At 42.3% G+C, this 19,410-nt stretch overlaps 1 protein-coding gene across 2 annotated transcripts in view; it reads right to left on the bottom strand.

Moving 5' to 3' along the window:
- Positions 1 to 19,410, bottom strand: part of pdgfra (platelet-derived growth factor receptor, alpha polypeptide) — a 58,969-nt gene that overhangs the window by 13,065 nt on the left and 26,494 nt on the right. For both annotated transcript variants that reach the window (XM_078217210.1, XM_078217209.1), the window contains exons 6-16: positions 18,274 to 18,448; positions 15,920 to 16,109; positions 12,603 to 12,718; positions 10,613 to 10,739; positions 10,185 to 10,381; positions 7,582 to 7,676; positions 6,387 to 6,519; positions 5,481 to 5,585; positions 3,734 to 3,844; positions 3,359 to 3,512; positions 125 to 291 (exon numbers count right to left, since the gene is read on the bottom strand). In XM_078217210.1, coding sequence (XP_078073336.1) covers positions 125 to 291; positions 3,359 to 3,512; positions 3,734 to 3,844; positions 5,481 to 5,585; positions 6,387 to 6,519; positions 7,582 to 7,676; positions 10,185 to 10,381; positions 10,613 to 10,739; positions 12,603 to 12,718; positions 15,920 to 16,109; positions 18,274 to 18,448 — 1,570 coding nt within the window. The remainder of the gene's footprint in view (positions 1 to 124; positions 292 to 3,358; positions 3,513 to 3,733; positions 3,845 to 5,480; positions 5,586 to 6,386; positions 6,520 to 7,581; positions 7,677 to 10,184; positions 10,382 to 10,612; positions 10,740 to 12,602; positions 12,719 to 15,919; positions 16,110 to 18,273; positions 18,449 to 19,410) is intronic.

Below are 19,410 nucleotides of genomic sequence, written 5' to 3'. Positions count from 1 at the left end.
TTCAGAACTCTTTTCCAATCCAGTCAGCTATTGAGCTTCTTCTTCAGTCAGATGCTCACGCAAGTCTTCTATGTTTCGAATATCATTGAATGAAATAGAACAAGGACAGAAAACTTGCTCTTACCTGTCAAGGAGTTATTTTTTTGTGATGGTGGATGGTCATACATGTACTGCTGAATGTCGGTGTATTTGGAACTGCCTTTCCTTTCCAACATTGGCACATATTGGGTGCTTTCAGCTTGTTTCATGTCCATATAGTCCCCGTTGTTCTCAAAGGACAAGATCACATAACTACAGAAACAATAACATGGTGTTAATCTTCAACACACAAGCAACTTTTCTGACTTGTACAGACTTGTACTGGATATCACACAGTAAGCTGTGACAGTTTTGCCATTTTTTATCAGCCACCATTCCCCCATATATTTGGATAATGGTCCCAGCTGTATTAGTTTCAATTTTACAGAGAAATTGATCTCCACCATTAGAACAAAAGACAGTCAAAGCACACTGGCTTGAAGAAAATTGTCCAATGCTATAAAAGGCTGCCACCTCACTATGAGCACATTTCACAGCAAAGACCAATCTTACCCTCTATATATTGCTGTGTTCTTCATTCAATTTAAAAAAGGTGCACACATATAGCACCTCATCAGGTCTTTTAGAAATGTCTCACCTATGAATTACTTTTAAGTATAGTGACAGATATTATGTAGGTCAAAGCAACAGCAGAATAACCAGATCCCACAAACAGCAATGAGAAGAAAGGTCAGTTTAATTTGTTTTCTGAATACGTTGGTTGAGGAGGAAATGTTAACCATGACATTAGGGGAACTTGTCACTCTTCTCTGAATGATGGTAGGGGATCGGAAACATCCACTTGAATGATTGGAACGAAGTTTGGTTCACATTTTATTCAAATAATAGACTATCTAACAACACGGCACTCCTTCAGAACTGTAGCAGAGTCCCAGCCTAGATTATATGCTGAATCTTCAAATGATGTCCGAGTCCATAACCATAAACCTTTGGTTCAGAAGTGGATATGCCACTAATTTAGTCAAGCTACTAGTTAAATGTTTTGAAGTTGCTTATAGGACTTGAAGATGACTCTTGATTAATTTTCTATGCATGCTGGTATATTATAATTAGCTTGAATTTAATAACAATTAAGTGGAAATGTTGAAGTTACCACTCATCTATTTTTCATGCTTTTTATTAACTAACTTCAAAAAAACCTATTCAGGATATAATAAAAGTCATCATCTTCAGTCCCCTGGAATGAGGGTGGTGTCCACCAAGCTTCATGATTTGTTTATCTTCAAGCGACTCAGCAGACAAATCCTGGAGCCACAGACCTTTGGGCAGAGAGGACAGAACTTGCTATGAGGAAGAGGAGTTCAGAAAGTTCTGCTCTCTCTCCCTCATTCTGCTTTCATTGCTGCTCCACACGGAGTTTATGAGATCAGTTTATGATCGTGTTCAGCCTATTGGAGGACACGCTACCACATGACAAGATTAGCTCCTCTTGCACACCAATGCCATTTTGTTTCCTTTTCAATGAGGCCTGCAGAATGTCCTTAAACCATGTTCTCTGTCCTCCTGAAGATCAGATGGCGTCCTTTAATTGTGGAAAAAGGATGTGCTTCAGATGCTTGTCCAGACCAGAACGGCGGAGTTCATTTCACATGATCCTGGTTGTGAGACTGGTGGAATAGATTTCAATAAGGATGCTGGAGTTTATTCTCTTATCTTACCACTTGACTTTGAGTATCCTGCGGCAAAACCACTGATAGAAATTCTCCAGCATCTAGAGGTGCCTTTGGAAGGTGACCCAAGTCTCACTGTTGTAAAGAAGGCTGATGGCAACAGTAACATTGTAGACTAAACCTTTGTCCTCTTTTGGAGAACTCTATTATCAAGGACCAATTTGTGTAATTTTTGGAAGGCTGTGCTGGCACCGCTGATCTGGTGCTGAATTTCCATTTCACTGGTGACCACTTAAGAAAGGAAACTGCTGAGATATGGGAAGCATTCAATGATTTCTTAAGTCTCCCCATCAATAACAATAGCTGAAGATGTAGGCACTTGTCTGGGGAAAAGGTGGCTGAAGATTTTGGTCTTGCTGATGTTGAGTGAGAGATCAAACCTTTTGTAGCTGAATGGTGATGGTGGTCTGAATGTCACTTGCAATGTGGGCAACAACAGCATAGTCATTGGTACATTGTAAGTCATGGATGTGCCAGAGAGTCACCTTAGTCTTGTCTCTCAGCCAACAGAGGTTGAAAGTTTCCCAGTAAGTCAAAACTCAATCATGCCCCCTTGTGAAAGTTGATCAGAAGTGAATTCCTTAACCAGGTGGGGGTAAGTAGTGAAGAGAGTTGGTGCAATCACACAGCTTTACTGGATGCCAATCCAGATATGAAAAAGCTCATTCTCCAATCCATTGCAAAGGATGATTACTGTCACGCAGAAGTCGCAGGATAGTAACAGGTTTTGCTGAACATCCAAATCTCTGGTAGACTTTCCCAGGGACTGAATGTTTGATGGATTCAAAGGCCTTTGACAGATCAATAAAGGCCATGTAGTTCTTTGTGTTGTCCCAGACTCTTCATATTTCTGATTCCCCTGGATGCTGAAAAACACATTTCGTGGGTTTCCAGAAGTATGGCTTTTTTGTGGGATTGGCGGCAGTTCAGGACAATTTGTGTGAGAACCTTCCTCACAGTGGACAGGCAGGATTTGCCTCTATAGTTCTTACAAATTCATTAATCACCTTTCTTAAAAAGTGAAGCAATGATGGCACTGCAGAGCTGAGCAAGAATCTATGGCCACTAGCTTCATTGATCTCTGCAGGAATTTTGTCCAAACTACATAGCTTATTATTCTTCATCTGTTAGATAGCCTTTATTTTACTCAATATCATCAAAGATTCAGAATATAACCAAAGTAACAATGTTGTGAAATGCTTTCCCTAGAGCCGGGATTTTCTGGCCCTTCCTGCCAGCGGGATGTTCCAGTCCCACCGAAGGCGATTCCCCGCAGCGAGTTCGCCAGCAGCACAGCTGACAAGCAACGCAAATAGACATTTACTTCAGTGGGACTGGAAGATCCTGTCAGCAGCCAATGGCGAGCCACCTCTACCACTGGAAAACCTGCTACAGGGAGGCCGAAAAATCCCAGCCTAGGCCTCCCACATTATTCATAATGCACGTGAAGTAATCCCAGTGATATCATGGTTCATTTAAAGAGAGTACCTTGTTAAGATGATAAATTGATTTGATTGATCACATTATAACTTTGTTAAAAAGTAAATTACAAGAGGCTATATTCCAATTCAGCCACTGAACACACTCACCTTCTTGTGCTTTCATCAGTAGGATTTATACCAAAAATATCCACTTCCTTTTTGCCTTTCTCAGAGTATCGATTTATAAAGCTGTCCCTGTTCTTATGCAGGTAGTTTACCAGATCTCCGTAGAAACAGTATTCGGTGATAATGTAGATCGGACCTAGTGGATAGAAAAGTAAAATCGTACCATGCATTTCAGAATTGAACACACTTTTCGCAATGTTGTGTTGAGTAATACAAGGATGGATTGGTTGAAAGGGAAATTTGAATCTCACCTTGATACTCTGCTAATATTTACAGTTGCTGAAGATGGATTCAGATCACAGTACACAGTAAAGGGGTGAGGGGACAGAGGAAAATAACATGTCAAACAAAGCTCACCTGTTTTGGTACAAGCTCCTAGCAAGTTGACAATGTTTAAATGTGGGCCCAGGTGAGTCATTATCTTCAGCTCTGACATCAGAGCCTGCTTCTCACTGGATCGGGCTGTAGCTGTGAAAACATTTGAAATACATGTCAGCTATAAAATACTAATTGAAAATGGCACAAGTTACACGAATAACACTATTCAATATTTGTAAGGCATGTATTTTTTAATAAAACAAAATTACAAAATTATCAAAAAACCTTATTTTTTGAAAGCAACCAACATTTAATGGCAAGGCACATTTTTAAAAGAGTGTTTAATATTATTTCTTCCCTTCCCTTTTGTCAGTCTTTCTTTACCAACACTATGTCATAGCTGCTCTTAGGTCTCTACCATGACAAAGTAGACTAGAACAGTTTAAAATAGCTCTGCCTGCAGTCTATCTTCCCACACATGAGAAAGTGCATCAGCACTGAGATCTTCCAGTCAACAAAGAACAAAGAACAATACAGCACAGGAACAGGCCCTTCGGCCCTCCAAGTCTGCACCGATCATGTGTTCCTAACTAGACCATCCGTTTGTCTCCCTCTATTCGCAGTCTGTTCATGTGGCTATCTAGATAAGTCTAAAATGACCCTAGCATGTCTGCCTTAACTACTTGCTTGGTAGTGCATTCCAGGCCCCCACCACCCTCTGTGTAAAATACATCCCCTGCATATCTGTATTGAACTTTGCCCCCCTTACCTTGAACTTGTGACCCCTTGTGTTTGTCATTTCTGACCTGGGAAAAAGCTTCCAACTGTTCACCCGATCTATGCCCTTCATAATTTTATAAACTTCTATTCGGTCGCCCCTCAACCTCCGTCTTTCCAGGGAGAACAACCCTAGTTTACTCAATCTCACCTCATAGCTAATACCCTCCATACCAGACAACATCCTGGTAAACCTTTTCTGCACTCTCTCCAAAGCCTCCACGTCCTTCTGGTAGTGTGGCGACCAGAACTGGACGCAGTATTCCAAATGTGGCCTAACCAACGTTCTATATAACTGCAACATCATATGCCAACTTTTATACTCTATGCCCCATCCAATAAAGGCAAGCATGCCATATGCCTTCTTCACCACCTTTTCCACCTGTGCTGCCACTTTTAAGGATCTGTGGACTTGCACACCCAGATCCCTCTGTGTGTCTATACTCCTGATGGTTCTGTCATTTATTGTATAGCTCCCCCCTACATTAGATCTACTAAAATGCATCACTTCGCATTTATCTGGATTAAATTCCATCTGCCATATCTCCGCCCAATGTTCCAGCCTATCTATATCCTGCTGTATTTTCTGACAATGTTCATCACTGTCCGCAACTCCAGCAATCTTTGTGTCGTCCGCAAACTTACTAATCAGACCAGCTACATCTTCCAAATCATTTATATATGTCACAAACAGTCCTGCCCACTAGCGGGATATACCGATGCCACCAAAGTCAATGGACTTTTGGCTGATTTGTGGCATTTTCCAAGGAGGTGTTGCCACGCTGGGGCCGGAAAATGCCGGCACTTGTCTCTTCCACCATGCTGGCACTGCACTTTGTGAAATATTTATCCCTGTAAACTGGAAACTCCCATAAAACAAAACCACATATACTAAAATAGCCATATAAAATGTATTGCAACCATACTGCAACAATTTATAAGATTTCCTCAATGTAAGTTGATGTCAGATCAAGCCCAGCTGTGCAGTGGATAACACAGGCTCACTTACGCTTCAACATTTTTACAGCCACTTTCATAACAGGCTGTGAGCGACTTAAGCCGTATGCAGTTCCTTCAACTACCTTTCCAAAGGCTCCGGACCCAAGAATTCGCCCTTTAAAAAGCACAAAGAATGTGATAATTAAAGTGGTAATAATAATTTATGCTTCTGGAAATTATCATAAACTGACAGGACAAAAATGTCAAGATGATCAAATTCCATTCCAGATAGTAAATTAAGCTTGAATATTTGTTTTAACTTTTTAAAAGTATGTGTGATGGTGTACTTTATATTCTAACTTTCTAAAAGGAACAGCACTTTGCATCCTCATAGGAAAAATAAGCAGGAAATGAGACAGTCGCTGGAATTCTACCAGCCCGCCCACCACGGGAATCAAAGCAAGCGAGAGGCGGACAATGGGGAGGTCCGTTGACCTCGGGCGGGATTTTCAAATTGAGCAAGGCCGTAAAATCCCATCCAACATGTTTTTGTATAAAAGATCCCACAAATAGCAATGATAATCTATTTCAATGATATTGCTTGAAAAATTGGCCAAGACATTAGTGAGACCTCTGCAGCTCATCAATGAATTGTGCAAAGGGATCTTTTATCTTCACTTGAGATATAGGACCTCGGTTTAACATCTCTTCATAAAGACAACCTTGTTGATGGTGTCTACCTAGTTTTTTTGTGTCCTATCTCTGGAGTGGGATTTGAACCCTGACCTTTTAACCCAAGAGTGCTACCACTGAAGCAAGGCTAAAAGGAGTGAACAGATCACCTTATGTAAAAGGGTTAAGTGGCATTTTGCATTATTGCTCAACAATCCTGTTACATTACATTTAAGCAATTGCAATGACTGGCTAGTAGGATTCATGACCAAAACCGCTGAGATCCAAAGCAATGAAGACTTACCAAGGACAAGTCCATCCCGAGGAAATTCCCATCGTGTATCATAGGGAAGTTGCATGGGGTCAACATAAATATATTCGTGCCCATCTGGACTTATTGATTCAATGACTCTCCATCTTATCTCATATCTTGGTTTCTGTACAAAATAATAGGTTCACAATACTGGAATAAGAGAATCTTCTTTTTTCTCCTGTCTTAAGATGACTATATTAAAATCCATTTACTTTACATCATTAAGATTATTTATATTAACACTAATGTCCTGGTGCATCTGTAATTAAACTGTTTCCAATGAAATACAAATACATTTTTGAATATTTTTGGGGGTGATTAAATTAAGCTGCTGTAGGAATCATCTAAATAAATCCTAAACAGTATATTGTCAGGCGGAAAATGGTGGCATAAACATTGGCATTGGACTACTCTGAATCTTCAACACTGATGTCACCAACTTTGTGAGGTAAAGGGTGGGTTCAATTCCTTTAGTGTTTTTGGGGTATTCCTCTTGTTGGGAAGACCGGTTGAGGGGTTCAATACTTACATTAAAACAATGAATTTTCAAGGTTGCAGTTCCTAATTCTAGTCTAGAGTCCTCAGTTGGATTGGTTAACTAGTACACTAGGTTGCTTCCTATAGCAACCACATGCTATAGAAGACCCAAAGTACAGGAATTCCAATTTTTGGAATTGCCTAGACCCACTCTGCTTACATTGATTAACCATATAAGGGAATCACAGGGCCTCTATCCCCACAAAGCCATCCTGGAAACTTAAGTGCAAGTCCAAGACCTTGCATCTTGAAGACCAAGCTAAGTCCTAATGAAATTATAGCAAGTGACCACCAAAATAACTGGATTTCTAGTTCCATCATGAGTAGTTATGTTTGCCCGAAGCCACCTATTTACCATCCCTGAAAAAAATCAATATGTATTTAGAAAGACACTGTCATGCTATAGTCCAGAATTTCCATGAGTCGGACATTTGAAGGGATAAACAGGTCTCGAGGCCTTTGTTCTTCCAATTGGGAACCATTTGCTCAACCTTAATGGGCTAACTTAACTTTTATATTTAAAAAGATCACAGGGTCTTTTTGTAAAAGACACTCATTTTTGCCAAAGAATACACTGGATGGAATTTTTGATTTATTTAAATTGCATTTTGAGAATTGTAACATTAATGGACTTGCAAAACTTACTGACCTGTTTCCAAACTACGACAAGCACGATTAGAGAAATGATCACAATAACCAACAACACTAACACTGCTGCAGCCACCGTCAGTTCAGAATGGAGATCTGCAAAGAGGTTTTAAATGGTTGTTATTCCAAGAGTTATGCATTGTATTAATGCTTTAGGTGGAAAATTTCCATCTGGAAATTAAAAGAGAAAGGGCAGAATTTAATGAGTGGCGGTGTGTCCCATGACATCACCTGAAGAACCAGCTGCAATGGCCAGAATTCTCCCGTCCCGCCCTCCACGGGAATCGGAGCGGGCGAGGGGCGGACAACGGAAAGGTCTGTTGACCTCAGGCGAGATTTTACAGTTTCAGGACGAGAGAAACTGCAAAATCTCTCCCAATGTGTTATTTGGCTGGAGGTAGGACTTCTGTCCCTTACTTGAGAGAAAGCCCCACATCAGGGTGCTTCCAGCCAATCTGATTGGCTGACAGCTGTGTAGTTGTGAAAAGGCAAAGTCAAGTGGAAATAGATTTGGTGATGGTACAAATGAGGTTAGAAGTCCAACTGAGGATCAAGTGTGACACCAAACTTACAACATGTCTGTCTTAATCTCAAACCAGGGGGAGAGGGTCAGTCATTAGGGGACAGAGTTTGTTCCAGGGATCAAAAACAATGGCTTCAGCCTTCCCAGTATTTAATTGGAGGAAATTTCTGCTCATCCAGCATTGGATGCCAGATAAGTAACCTGATAATTTAGCAACAGGGATGGAGTTGAAAGAGGTGGTGTTGAGATGGAGCTGCGCCTTAATGATTGGCTCCTCCAAGAGCTTTGAGGAAAGGCATTTCCTTTGAGTGAAATCAGAATGGATGCAATTAAATAACATCAGGGAGAAACTCCTTGTGACTGACATACTGGCTGCCACTGAATCCCCAATGCATTGCTGAAGTCACAGATCAATTGAAGTTGACTGTCTTTTACTTTTAGCAAAGACTATCTTGATTTCTGTTGTTTGGGTTCTCGAATGGCTGACTATGCTTCCCACACATCCAAGGCTACCTTGCTCAATATCAACATGTGTTTGAATGAATTGTCCTACAATGGGTTTTGCAAAGGGAATCGTCAGCTGACAAACTACATAAGTTACTGATGGCTAACATTGTGGCCATATAGCTGATACATATTTTGCATGGAAAGCATTCATTTAAGTTACCTTCTTGCAAGATGGTGAAGATTATCTTCCAGGTATCAATAAATTCCCTACGAGATAGAAAATTGAATGTTGGGCAACATCTGTGATTCTCCAACAGCCAAAATTCTTAAGTGTCCTATGTTTATTGGGCCAGGCTTTCCAAATCCATTAATTTTGCTTGTTACTATGAAGAGAATTTAATGAACGTTGAGTCAATGAACCATGACTTTATCCTTTCAGTAGAATTTGGCCTATCCAATTCATGTTTAAAAACAGCATTGAAATGAATCATCTTGCGTTTTTGACTTGACCACACAGATTATTTTGAGCAAGGGGACAACATGCATAATAATCCAGATTCAAGAAGCGAAACGTTAACAAAACTGAGGCATTGCCAGAATGAGAGCTATTACTGGTCAATGAGCCTGGGAGAAGAGCAAGTGTGTGACTCGTACTTGGTGCAAGTTAGAATATGGACAGTAGAGTTTGGAAGAGCTCAAATTTAGTAACTTGTCCAGTGGGCAGAATCTTATATCTTTATTATTTTAAAAAGCTCAAACAAATCCTCTCAAAGTCAATGCTTTGCCAGAGCTTAAAAAGTCCCAATTCAATAAACCTATCATAACAAAAACCCTTAAAATAGATACGAATTGATTGCCAAACCCCACAACCAACCTTCCCCTATACAGGGGTGGTCCAAAAGTAGTTTTATATTGAGCAGTTGGAGCTCTGCAACCCAACATTTTTGTGACAACCTCAAGGGCCTTTGATGTTTCCTGAACTACAACCCCAGGTCCTTCCCTCATGCAGCTACCTGGAGTGTCCAACTTTGCACGGTATTTCTCCACCTGAAATTACTGCAGTTCAAATGAAGCATGCAGAAATATGATTTATTGAAAGACACTGGGGGTGATTCTCCCAGCCCACTGCATTGCCCTAGCAGCACAACGGCATGGGAGACATCAGCAGAGACCTGCTTAGCGGGCTCCCTGCTGAGCGCAATGGCCTCTGCGCATCTCCGGAGCCTGGGTTTCCGGCATCATCGAAAACTGCCTGGACTGCCGGTGGGGCAGTGATTGGGGGGGTTGCCATGCCAGCGATTAGGAGGCCGGCAGTGCGGGGCTACTGCGCATGCGACGATCTCCACTCTGACAGATCGGCGCATGCGCTGTGGCCCACTCAGCACTATGCTGGCAGCCTCTCCAGCAGGAATAGGCCCCGCCAACAGATTTTCAGCATGAATCTCCCTAAGGCACTCTGTGATGGTCAGAGTGTAAGAGATTCATTTTGAAAATCCCGCTAAAAAAACCAGCAGGAGTTACTCCAGTTTTTACGTGAATTCAGCACCTGGAATTTTTTTGGGAGAATCCCCGCCATTATGCCACACATTGGACCATTGCCCACAGTATGGGATGGAACAGAAGCCATTACTTACTGTGAGCCACCAGTTTGACTTCACGTGCAACGACTGCAAGCTCATTCTTTGCAATGCATCTCACAGCCACTGTGTTATCAACTTTCTGAAAGGTCAGTTTGCTCTCCACAGTATTTTTCTTTGTCTGATGGGTCTCAATACTAATATCACTCGAATTGTTGTGGAGAACATTCCAGAGCATCGAGTCATTTGCACACCTGTGGGAAGATATAAAATTGTTAAGACTTGTTTTCATTTCACTACCCACTGGGAATTTATCGTATCTTAAAACACTTAAAATACAATTTATTGGCTTCTTGAAAGCAATGAGGGAAATATTTTACTCATTTGGTTTTCCAGCAGAAGTGAAAATTAACAGAACTAAGTTTTTTATTCAAAGTATTTTCTTCACTTAAATATACCGAGTAATTGAATGATTAAGTTCTCACTTTTTTAGGTCTGTACAGATGAGCCATTCGACCTCTGGGCTGGGCGTCCCATCTGCTGAACATGAAACTATCTGACCACTCGCAGAACCATGATGAACATCAACAAGATTGATGATCTTTGCTGGCACTTGTAAACAAAATTTAAAAGATATGAAAAATCTTAATCTGTATTTGCCTACCAAAAAACAATACAGGGCATAGCAACTTGCAAAATATTCCACACCAACATCATTAACAGTATAGATAACACAAGGAATTGCCAATGACTGGGGCGGCACGGTAGCACAGTGGTTAGCACTGCTGCTTCACAGCTCCAGGGTCCCGGGTTCGATTCCCGGCTCGGGTCACTGTCTGTGTGGAGTTTGCACATTCTCCTCGTGTCTGCGTGGGTTTCCTCCGGGTGCTCCGGTTTCCTCCCACAGTCAAAAGATGTGTGGGTTAGGTTGATTGGCCAGGTTAAAAATTGCCCCTTAGAGTCCTGGGAGGCGTAGGTTAGAGGGATTAGCGGGTAAAAAAAAGGGATTAGTGGATAGGGCCTGGGTGGGATTGTGGTCGGTGCAGACTCGATGGGCCGAATGGCCTCCTTCTGCACTGTAGGGTTTCTATGATTTCTATGACTGCACAAAGTTAAAAAATGTCACTTACATGGAAACTTAGAATATCAGGAATCACACACAAAGATCAATTAGACTAAATGTTTAAGGTCCTGGACCATTAATGAAATAAAACTCCAGTCACATTTTGTTCTTTACTTAATAGAGTTTACTTGATCATGATCATGAATGTTTGAATGGCCAAGGAAAATGAAATGATAGATTAACATGAGATCAATTGTCAGCAGTAACTGTGGACCCGCCAAGATCAATTCTGATCTTACCTACTTGGCAAATACCAGGTAGGCGGCCAATTAAAACTGAGTAACTCAATTACCTGCTTGGCAGTCACCCCTTTCCTGCAATTTTAAAATTTATAGGATTAAGTAGGCACTGACCTCAGGAATTCATATTAATCAGGGATAGGATCTTAATTGTATTTTAATCCAATCCAAGTGGGAAAGTTGTCCACTGGACAAAAGCAGGTTAGAAGCTTTCGAAAGGGATAAGGGAAAAGTGTCCAAGGTTAGTGCAAAAACCTTTTTATGTGTGACCAGCAGTAACAGGAGCACTTCTTCAAGCTCATAAGGAATATTGCTGCTCCATTGCCCCACATGCAGACCTTCCCATCCTCCTATCGCCCTGTGGGACCATCCTGAAACCCCTATCCCACAGCTTATCTGCTTGCTGACAAATTTCCCTTTGCCTTGAGCTGTTTCAGGCAGTGCTGCTTGTAGATGAGGCCTGGGCAGCAAAGGCATTTTGCACTCAAGCCACCTCGCCTGGCTGCAACCTGGGCGGCACGGTAGCACAGTGGTTAGCACTGCTGCTTCACAGCTCCAGGGTCCCGGGTTCGATTCCCGGCTCGGGTCACTGTCTGTGTGGAGTTTGCACATTCTCCTCGTGTCTGCGTGGGTTTCCTCCGGGTGCTCCGGTTTCCTCCCACAGTCCAAAGATGTGCGGGTTAGGTTGATTGGCCAGGTTAGAAAATTTCCCCTTAGAGTCCTGGGATGTGTAGGTTAGAGGGATTAGCGGGTAAAATATGTGGGGGTGGGGCCTGGGTGGGATTGTGGTCGGTGCGGACTCGATGGGCCGAATGGCCTCCTTCTGCACTGTAGGGTTTCTATGATTTCTAACCTGTTCAAATCAATCCCATCTTTCCTGACGATTGGTCCATTGCTGAAACATTAGCACTCTTTTGAGAGGTTGCTGGGTCTGCTGTTTATTTCCAGTGTCTGCTTTCATAGCATTTTCAGCATTATGCATCTGTGTTTTTAATATTTTAAATTTACAAGTACCACTACCTCAAATATTCATGTTAACATAGCCTAGCATCACAAAGGAGTGTACGGCAAATACTGGCTAGTTAAAGGGAACAATGGAGCTTGTGCATTTACCTTTAACCTGTAGATAGAATGTATAAATGGTACTATTATCTTCATTTTCAACAACAATGGTGTAAGATCCACTGTCTTGTTTCTTTGCACGAATCAGGGTTAGATTACTTTGATACCTGGAAAACATCAACAGCAAGAAGTAAATAATGAGTCAGTAATTTGAGGTGGCACTGAATATTTCACTTTCTTAAATCTTAGCAAACTGAGAGACTTGTAGTTTAGAGTTACTCCAAGATAGAACATAGAACATAGAACATAGAACATTACAGCGCAGAACAGGCCCTTCGGCCCACGATGTTGCACCGACCAGTTAAAAAAAAAAAAAAACTGTGACCCTCCAACCTAAACCAATTTCTTTTCGTCCATGAACCTATCTACGGATCTCTTAAACGCCCCCAAACTAGGCGCATTTACTACTGATGCTGGCAGGGCATTCCAATCCCTCACCACCCTCTGGGTAAAGAACCTACCCCTGACATCGGTTCTATAACTACCCCCCCTCAATTTAAAGCCATGCCCCCTCGTGCTGGATTTCTCCATCAGAGGAAAAAGGCTATCACTATCCACCCTATCTAAACCTCTAATCATCTTATATGTTTCAATAAGATCCCCTCTTAGCCGCCGCCTTTCCAGCGAAAACAATCCCAAATCCCTCAGCCTCTCCTCATAGGATCTCCCCTCCATACCAGGCAACATCCTGGTAAACCTCCTCTGCACCCTCTCCAAAGCCTCCACATCCTTCCTGTAATGTGGGGACCAGAACTGCACACAGTACTCCAAGTGCGGCCGCACCAGAGTTGTGTACAGTTGCAACATAACGCTACGACTCCTAAATTCAATCCCCCTACCAATAAACGCCAAGACACCATATGCCTTCTTAACAACCTTATCTACTTGATTCCCAACTTTCAGGGATCTATGCACACATACACCTAGATCCCTCTGCTCCTCCACACTATTCAAAGTCCTCCCGTTAGCCCTATACTCAACACATCTGTTATTCCTACCAAAGTGAATTACCTCACACTTCTCCGCATTAAACTCCATCCGCCACCTCTCGGCCCAACTTTGCAACCTGTCTAAGTCTTCCTGCAAACTACGACACCCTTCCTCACTGTCTACCACACCACCGACTTTGGTGTCATCAGCAAATTTGCTAATCCACCCAACTATACCCTCATCCAGATCATTAATAAATATTACAAACAGCAGTGGCCCCAAAACAGATCCCTGAGGTACACCACTTGTAACCGCACTCCATGATGAATATTTACTATCAACCACCACCCTCTGTTTCCTATCCGCTAGCCAATTCCTGATCCAATTTCCTAGATCACCCCCAATCCCATACATCTGCATTTTCTGCAGAAGCCTACCATGGTGAACCTTATCAAACGATAGCATCACTGTTTCAATATTGGAAACAGGGCAAACAATTTGCACACGAAAAGCAGTCAGTCCGTATGACTGAAGTATGGATGAGGAAGAGTTGTATGGACTCAAGATGTTAACACTGTTTCTCTTATCGCAGATGCTGCCAGACCTGCTGAGTTTCTCCAGCATTTTCCATTTTTATTTCAGATAAATTATCAGATAATCTGTTATTTAGTTGAGGGATAACTGTCGACCAAAGAAAACTTTCTGCTTCAAAGTAGTACTATGGGACCTTTTATGTTTCACCCCAGAGGGCAGATGGGGCCTCAGTTTAACATTACATCTGAAAGACAACACCACTGACAATGCAGCAAGTCCCTCAGTACTTAGAAAAATGTGAAGTGGTCTCATTGAAACAGGTACAATTCTGAGAGGACTTTACTGAGTGGTTATTTCCACTGGTTGGGGAATGTAGAAATAGGCAGCACCATCTCAGGGTAACAGGTCAGCTATTTTGGACTGAGACAATGAGAAATTTCTTCCAGTAAACCTTCGGAATTCTCTAGAACTGTGGATGCTCAGTCATTGAGTGTACGCAAAACAGAGATTGGTAGATTTTTAGACACTAAGGCAATCAAGGGATATGGGGATAGTGTGGGAAAGTAGCATTGAGTTAGACGATTAGCCGTGATGTTAGTGAATGGTGGTGTGGACTCAAAAGGCCAGAGAGACTACTGCTCCAATTTCTCATGTTCTTATGGAAATTATCGAAATAGAGAGAGGCATTGAGGAGGCACAGAAGAAGAAGCATCCACTATTCCTCCATTAGAATTTATCATGGTTGCTTCCAGGGGGCAGAATCCAGCAGAGACTGGGTGGGTCCCATCTTCCTATTCGCCCACTGCCTAAAACTTGACATGTGCCCCAAGCAGTCCACTTTGGAAGGAATAATAGGAAAATGGACTATTATTTAAATGGTGAAAAATTACAACATGCTACTGTGCAGAGGGACCTGGGAGTCCTTGTGCATGAATCGCAAAAACTCAGTTTGCAGGTGCAGCAGGTGATCAAGAAGGCAAATGGAATGTTGGCCTTTATCGCGAAGGGGATGGAATATAAAAGCAGGGAGGTCTTGCTGCAATTGTACAAGGTACTGGTGAGGCCGCAACTGGAGTACTGTGTGCAATTTTGGTCCCCTTATTTGCGGAAGGATGTATTGGCCTTGGAGGGAGTACAGAGAAGGTTCACCAGGTTGATACCGGAGACGAGGGGGTTAGCTTATGAGGAGAGATTGAGTAGATTGGGCCTGTACTCGTTGGAGTTTAGAAGGCTGAGGGGAGATCTTATAGAGACATATAAGATAATGAAGGGGCTAGACAGGGTAGAGGCAGAGAGATTCTTTCCACTTAGAAAGGAAACAAGAACTAGAGGACACAGCCTCAAAATAAGGGGGAGTCAGTTTAGAACAGAGTTGAGGAGGAACTTCTTCTCTCAGAGGGCAGTGAATCTCTGGAATTCTCTGCCCATTGAAGCAGTGGAGGCTACCTCGTTAAATATGTTTAAGTCACAGGTAGATAGATTTCTGATCAATAAGGGAATTAAGGGTTATGGGGAGTGGGCGGGTAAGTGGAACTAAACCACTATCAGATCAGCCATGATCTTATTGAATGGCGGGGCAGGCTCGAGGGACTAGATGGCCTACTCCTGCTCCTATTTCTTATGTTCTTATGAATGGAATTTCTAGACTGTGTGATTGTTTCTAATCTGGTATTACAGAGAAACAGAAAGCTGAGAACCTATGCAATAATACATGAAGATGGAATGGTTATTTAACTGGTGATCTTTACAGTGATGCAGAAGATAAATAGTTTTGTATGTGTTACTTCCAAGAAAATGTGTGAAGTGTGATTCACTGTATATTGGGATGGTGGCTTCTCCTTTACCTAATTTCCTGTGTTTTTACTGTGTTGATCATCACCTCGTTGTTATCCTCAAGCAGGGTGATGTTGTTTTTCAGCCACAATACAGTGGGTTCTGGGTAAGCCTCAATGTTGACCACAAACTGCTTGACTTCATGTAGATCTGCAAACTCTTTTGTTCCGTAGTTGGGATCCAAATGGATAAATCCTTTCTCTGGGAATGAGAAAAAAAGAATTGCAAATAAAATCGCATCAGCCCAGAAAGACTTCTTGTAATTTTCCATAATATGGTTATCATCTCTAACCTGAAGATCTAGCTTCTCTGCCAGCTACCACTAGTTACAAAAGCCTTTCCCAGGAGATTGTGTGGTTAGGGAAGGTGTCAATGGGGTTTGGACTTTCACCATGTTTGGAAGGGACAAGTTTAATTCCTATCCTCATATGTTCATTCCCATGTTTCACCCAATGTAATACCGCATTGACAATTAAATTTAATAGGGGAATGTGTCCTTTCTGATTGTTATTAGAGTGCTCTTGTGTATTGCAGAAGTCATGCAGCAAGCCAATAGAGAACAAAACATTGGTCAGTTCTAATTTTGGCTCCTCCCACTGACCCAAAATAATCTCTCACTCATTGGGTGGAATTCTTGAGACTAAGTACGGTGGCTGGTAGCTCGGGCAGCGCCTGTCCCACCAATCAGAATGGTGGGATCTCACGCCAGATTCTGTGCGTGGAACCTCATTAATTATGCACAGGCGGCTTCCCCTCTGACTCTGCTGGCAGGTCAGCAGTTGATTCGCCAGCCCGCCCTCAACTGACGGGTTCAAAGGTCCCGGCACCATAAATAAATACCAGTCCAGCACACTCTTATCACTCTTTCCAGCCCACCTCTCTTCACTGCACCATGCAGGATGTCTTCAACTCAGATGGAAAAGACTAGAAGCCTCGAGAAGAAATCTGTTCCTGGATTTCAACCACCCTTCCCCGAACTGATCATCTATGCGGTGCCTATCCCCCTTGACCATCTGCCCACCACATCTGGAGTCCTTGTGCATCCCCTTGTGGTACCCCTTTGACCCCTTTGTTTTGTGAGCTTTTCATGCAGCCATGTCAGAGTCCTGCTTCCCTCCTGTTGATCTTCCCTCTGCCTTCCACTGTTTGTCTTCTTCATCCACCTCCTTTCCCCTCTGCCTGCCATTGTGGGCCCTCTCCATAGCCCTCCCCCTCTTCCACATTGTCCCTCCTTGCCTTCATCAGGCCACCGCAACCCCTACCCCCTCACTTTAACCCCCACCCCCGTAAACTTCCAACCTTTATGTTACCTGGGCTGTGCAGTGCTGTCCAGATAGACACAGGTGTGTGGCACCAGGGGGGGGAAGGGGACCCCTGTACCCCTCAACCCCAGGCGCAATACTGAACCAAGACGGTAACACAGGAGGGCCCTGGGTCCAGCAGCACAATGCTGTCCATGAAGACCAATTTAGCATGGAGATGGAGGGCAGGAACAGGTCTGCCCCAGCAGAGTGTGAACAGAATATCAGGAGCAGTGCAGCACCTCAAAGTCTCTGGTGAACTGAGGACCGCCTTGTGCACGACACTCTTTGGCAACTGGGATTGATGCCGACATGAGATAAGATTGGAAGGTCTGACATGGGATTGGGATTGATGCTAACATGAGGTAAGATTGGAAGGTTTGATTCATGCCAGCTACCAGTGGGATGACCAGCCGCCATTAACCCACCATTGGGACAACTGCAACATAACTTTGCATTAGCAAGTTTCCAACTTTTTGACTCCTGTTAGATTGACTGCACGCACCCACCATAGGAGAATTCTGCCTTGTGCTTCTTTTCAGCTTTCTATTTGGATGCAACAGGAAATCTGAATTTTTAAAAGTTTGATATAATAGTAGAATGTTACATACAGGCACCTTGAGCATCTGCTTCCACTACATGGGAGTGCCAATGGATGTAAAGAGAGGAAATGGTTGGGAGTATTTAACTTGCCCCACATGCCTGTTCAGTGGTGAGTACCCCAAAATAACACAGGTCTCAACCAAGTGCAAGAGTGATGGTGGTGAGGGGGAGAATGGGGGAAGAGGGGGGGCCTGCGGGGTGTGCATTGGTCTAGGGATTTTAGAGTCAGATGTTAGAAGCGGCATTTAGTAGAATTTTAAATCTGAATCCAACATATTTTGTAACATTGAATGAAACATTTGGTAACCAAGCCAAAGAATGCCTTATGTGACAGGTGAGAATATATTAGAACCCTTTCAAAGATAACTTATTCTAAATGTATATGCCTTTGTTTGTGCACATGCACATGCACCAGAATAAAAAAATAGAAAAATAGTCAAACAGTAATGATTTGTACCCACCACTAACATGGATGTGAACCTGCTTTAATTTCATGGTATCTTGAGTCGCATGTATCACGGAACATTCATAGACTCCAGCATCTTCCAGAGTGGCTTCCTCGATTTGCAGGGTCGTCATTATTTTGAAGCTTGGTTGTCTTAGTTCCTTAATAACCTGTTTTGCCTCAGTTCCCTTCTGCAATGAAACAAGGAATCCCCCATGTGAATAATTATGATTTCTCCTCAGAATAAGAGTTGGGCCATTTAAAACTGAGAATGGGAGGACTTTCCTCACTCAAGAGAGTGGCAAATCTTTGGAATTCTCTACTGCAGAGGGTTGTGGAGTTCAGTCATTGCACATATCAAGACAAAGATCAATAGGTTTCTGGATATTAAACATATCAGGGGATATGAAGATAGTGCAAGGAAATGGTTTTAAGGTAGAAGATCGGCCATGACATAGTTGAATGATGGAGCAGGGTCAAGTGACCAAATGGTCCACTCCTACTCCTATGTACCTTCAGCATTATTTATTAAATCGCCTTATTAGCCACATTTAGAGCATTTTTCCTGTGGGTTTTTGTTCCTTAGGGGAATGTATATTTATTGTGTACTACAAATTAATTATTGAAATGCTTGTCATTGTTTATTATTTCTATTAATGTGGTTTCCCAATCAACCTTAGTCAACTCAGTCCACATGCCTACTTAATTTGTTCAGTTTTCAGATCTTAATTTGCAACTTAGTTAAATCATTCTCAAATTCAATATAAATTCTAACCCTCTCAAGAGGTTCCTTTCTTACAAAGTTATTAATTAATCATTAACTCTGTTTCTCTCTCCACAGATGCTGCCCCACCTGCTCAGCTTTTCCAGCACTTTCTATTTTTATTTCAGATCTCCAGCCTTCACAAGATTTTGTTTTTACATTAATTAATCATATCTCATTGCACAATGCTAGATCTAAAATCACCTATGCCCCAGTTGGCTTCTTTGTATACCCACTGAGAGAACTATCTTAAATGTGAAATTATTTAAATCTCGTATTAAATTGGAAGAAATATAGTAACTGGTATCTTCAGGCTTATATCATAATGTACTGTTAGAAATATTAGTTAAACCATGAAAATATCACACCTCTAAAATATTCGATAGATAA

This window comes from Mustelus asterias, chromosome 1 (assembly GCF_964213995.1).
Source record: "Mustelus asterias chromosome 1, sMusAst1.hap1.1, whole genome shotgun sequence".
Taxonomy (NCBI): Eukaryota; Metazoa; Chordata; class Chondrichthyes; order Carcharhiniformes; family Triakidae; genus Mustelus; species Mustelus asterias.
This window is presented reverse-complemented; position numbering and strand designations above follow the sequence as displayed.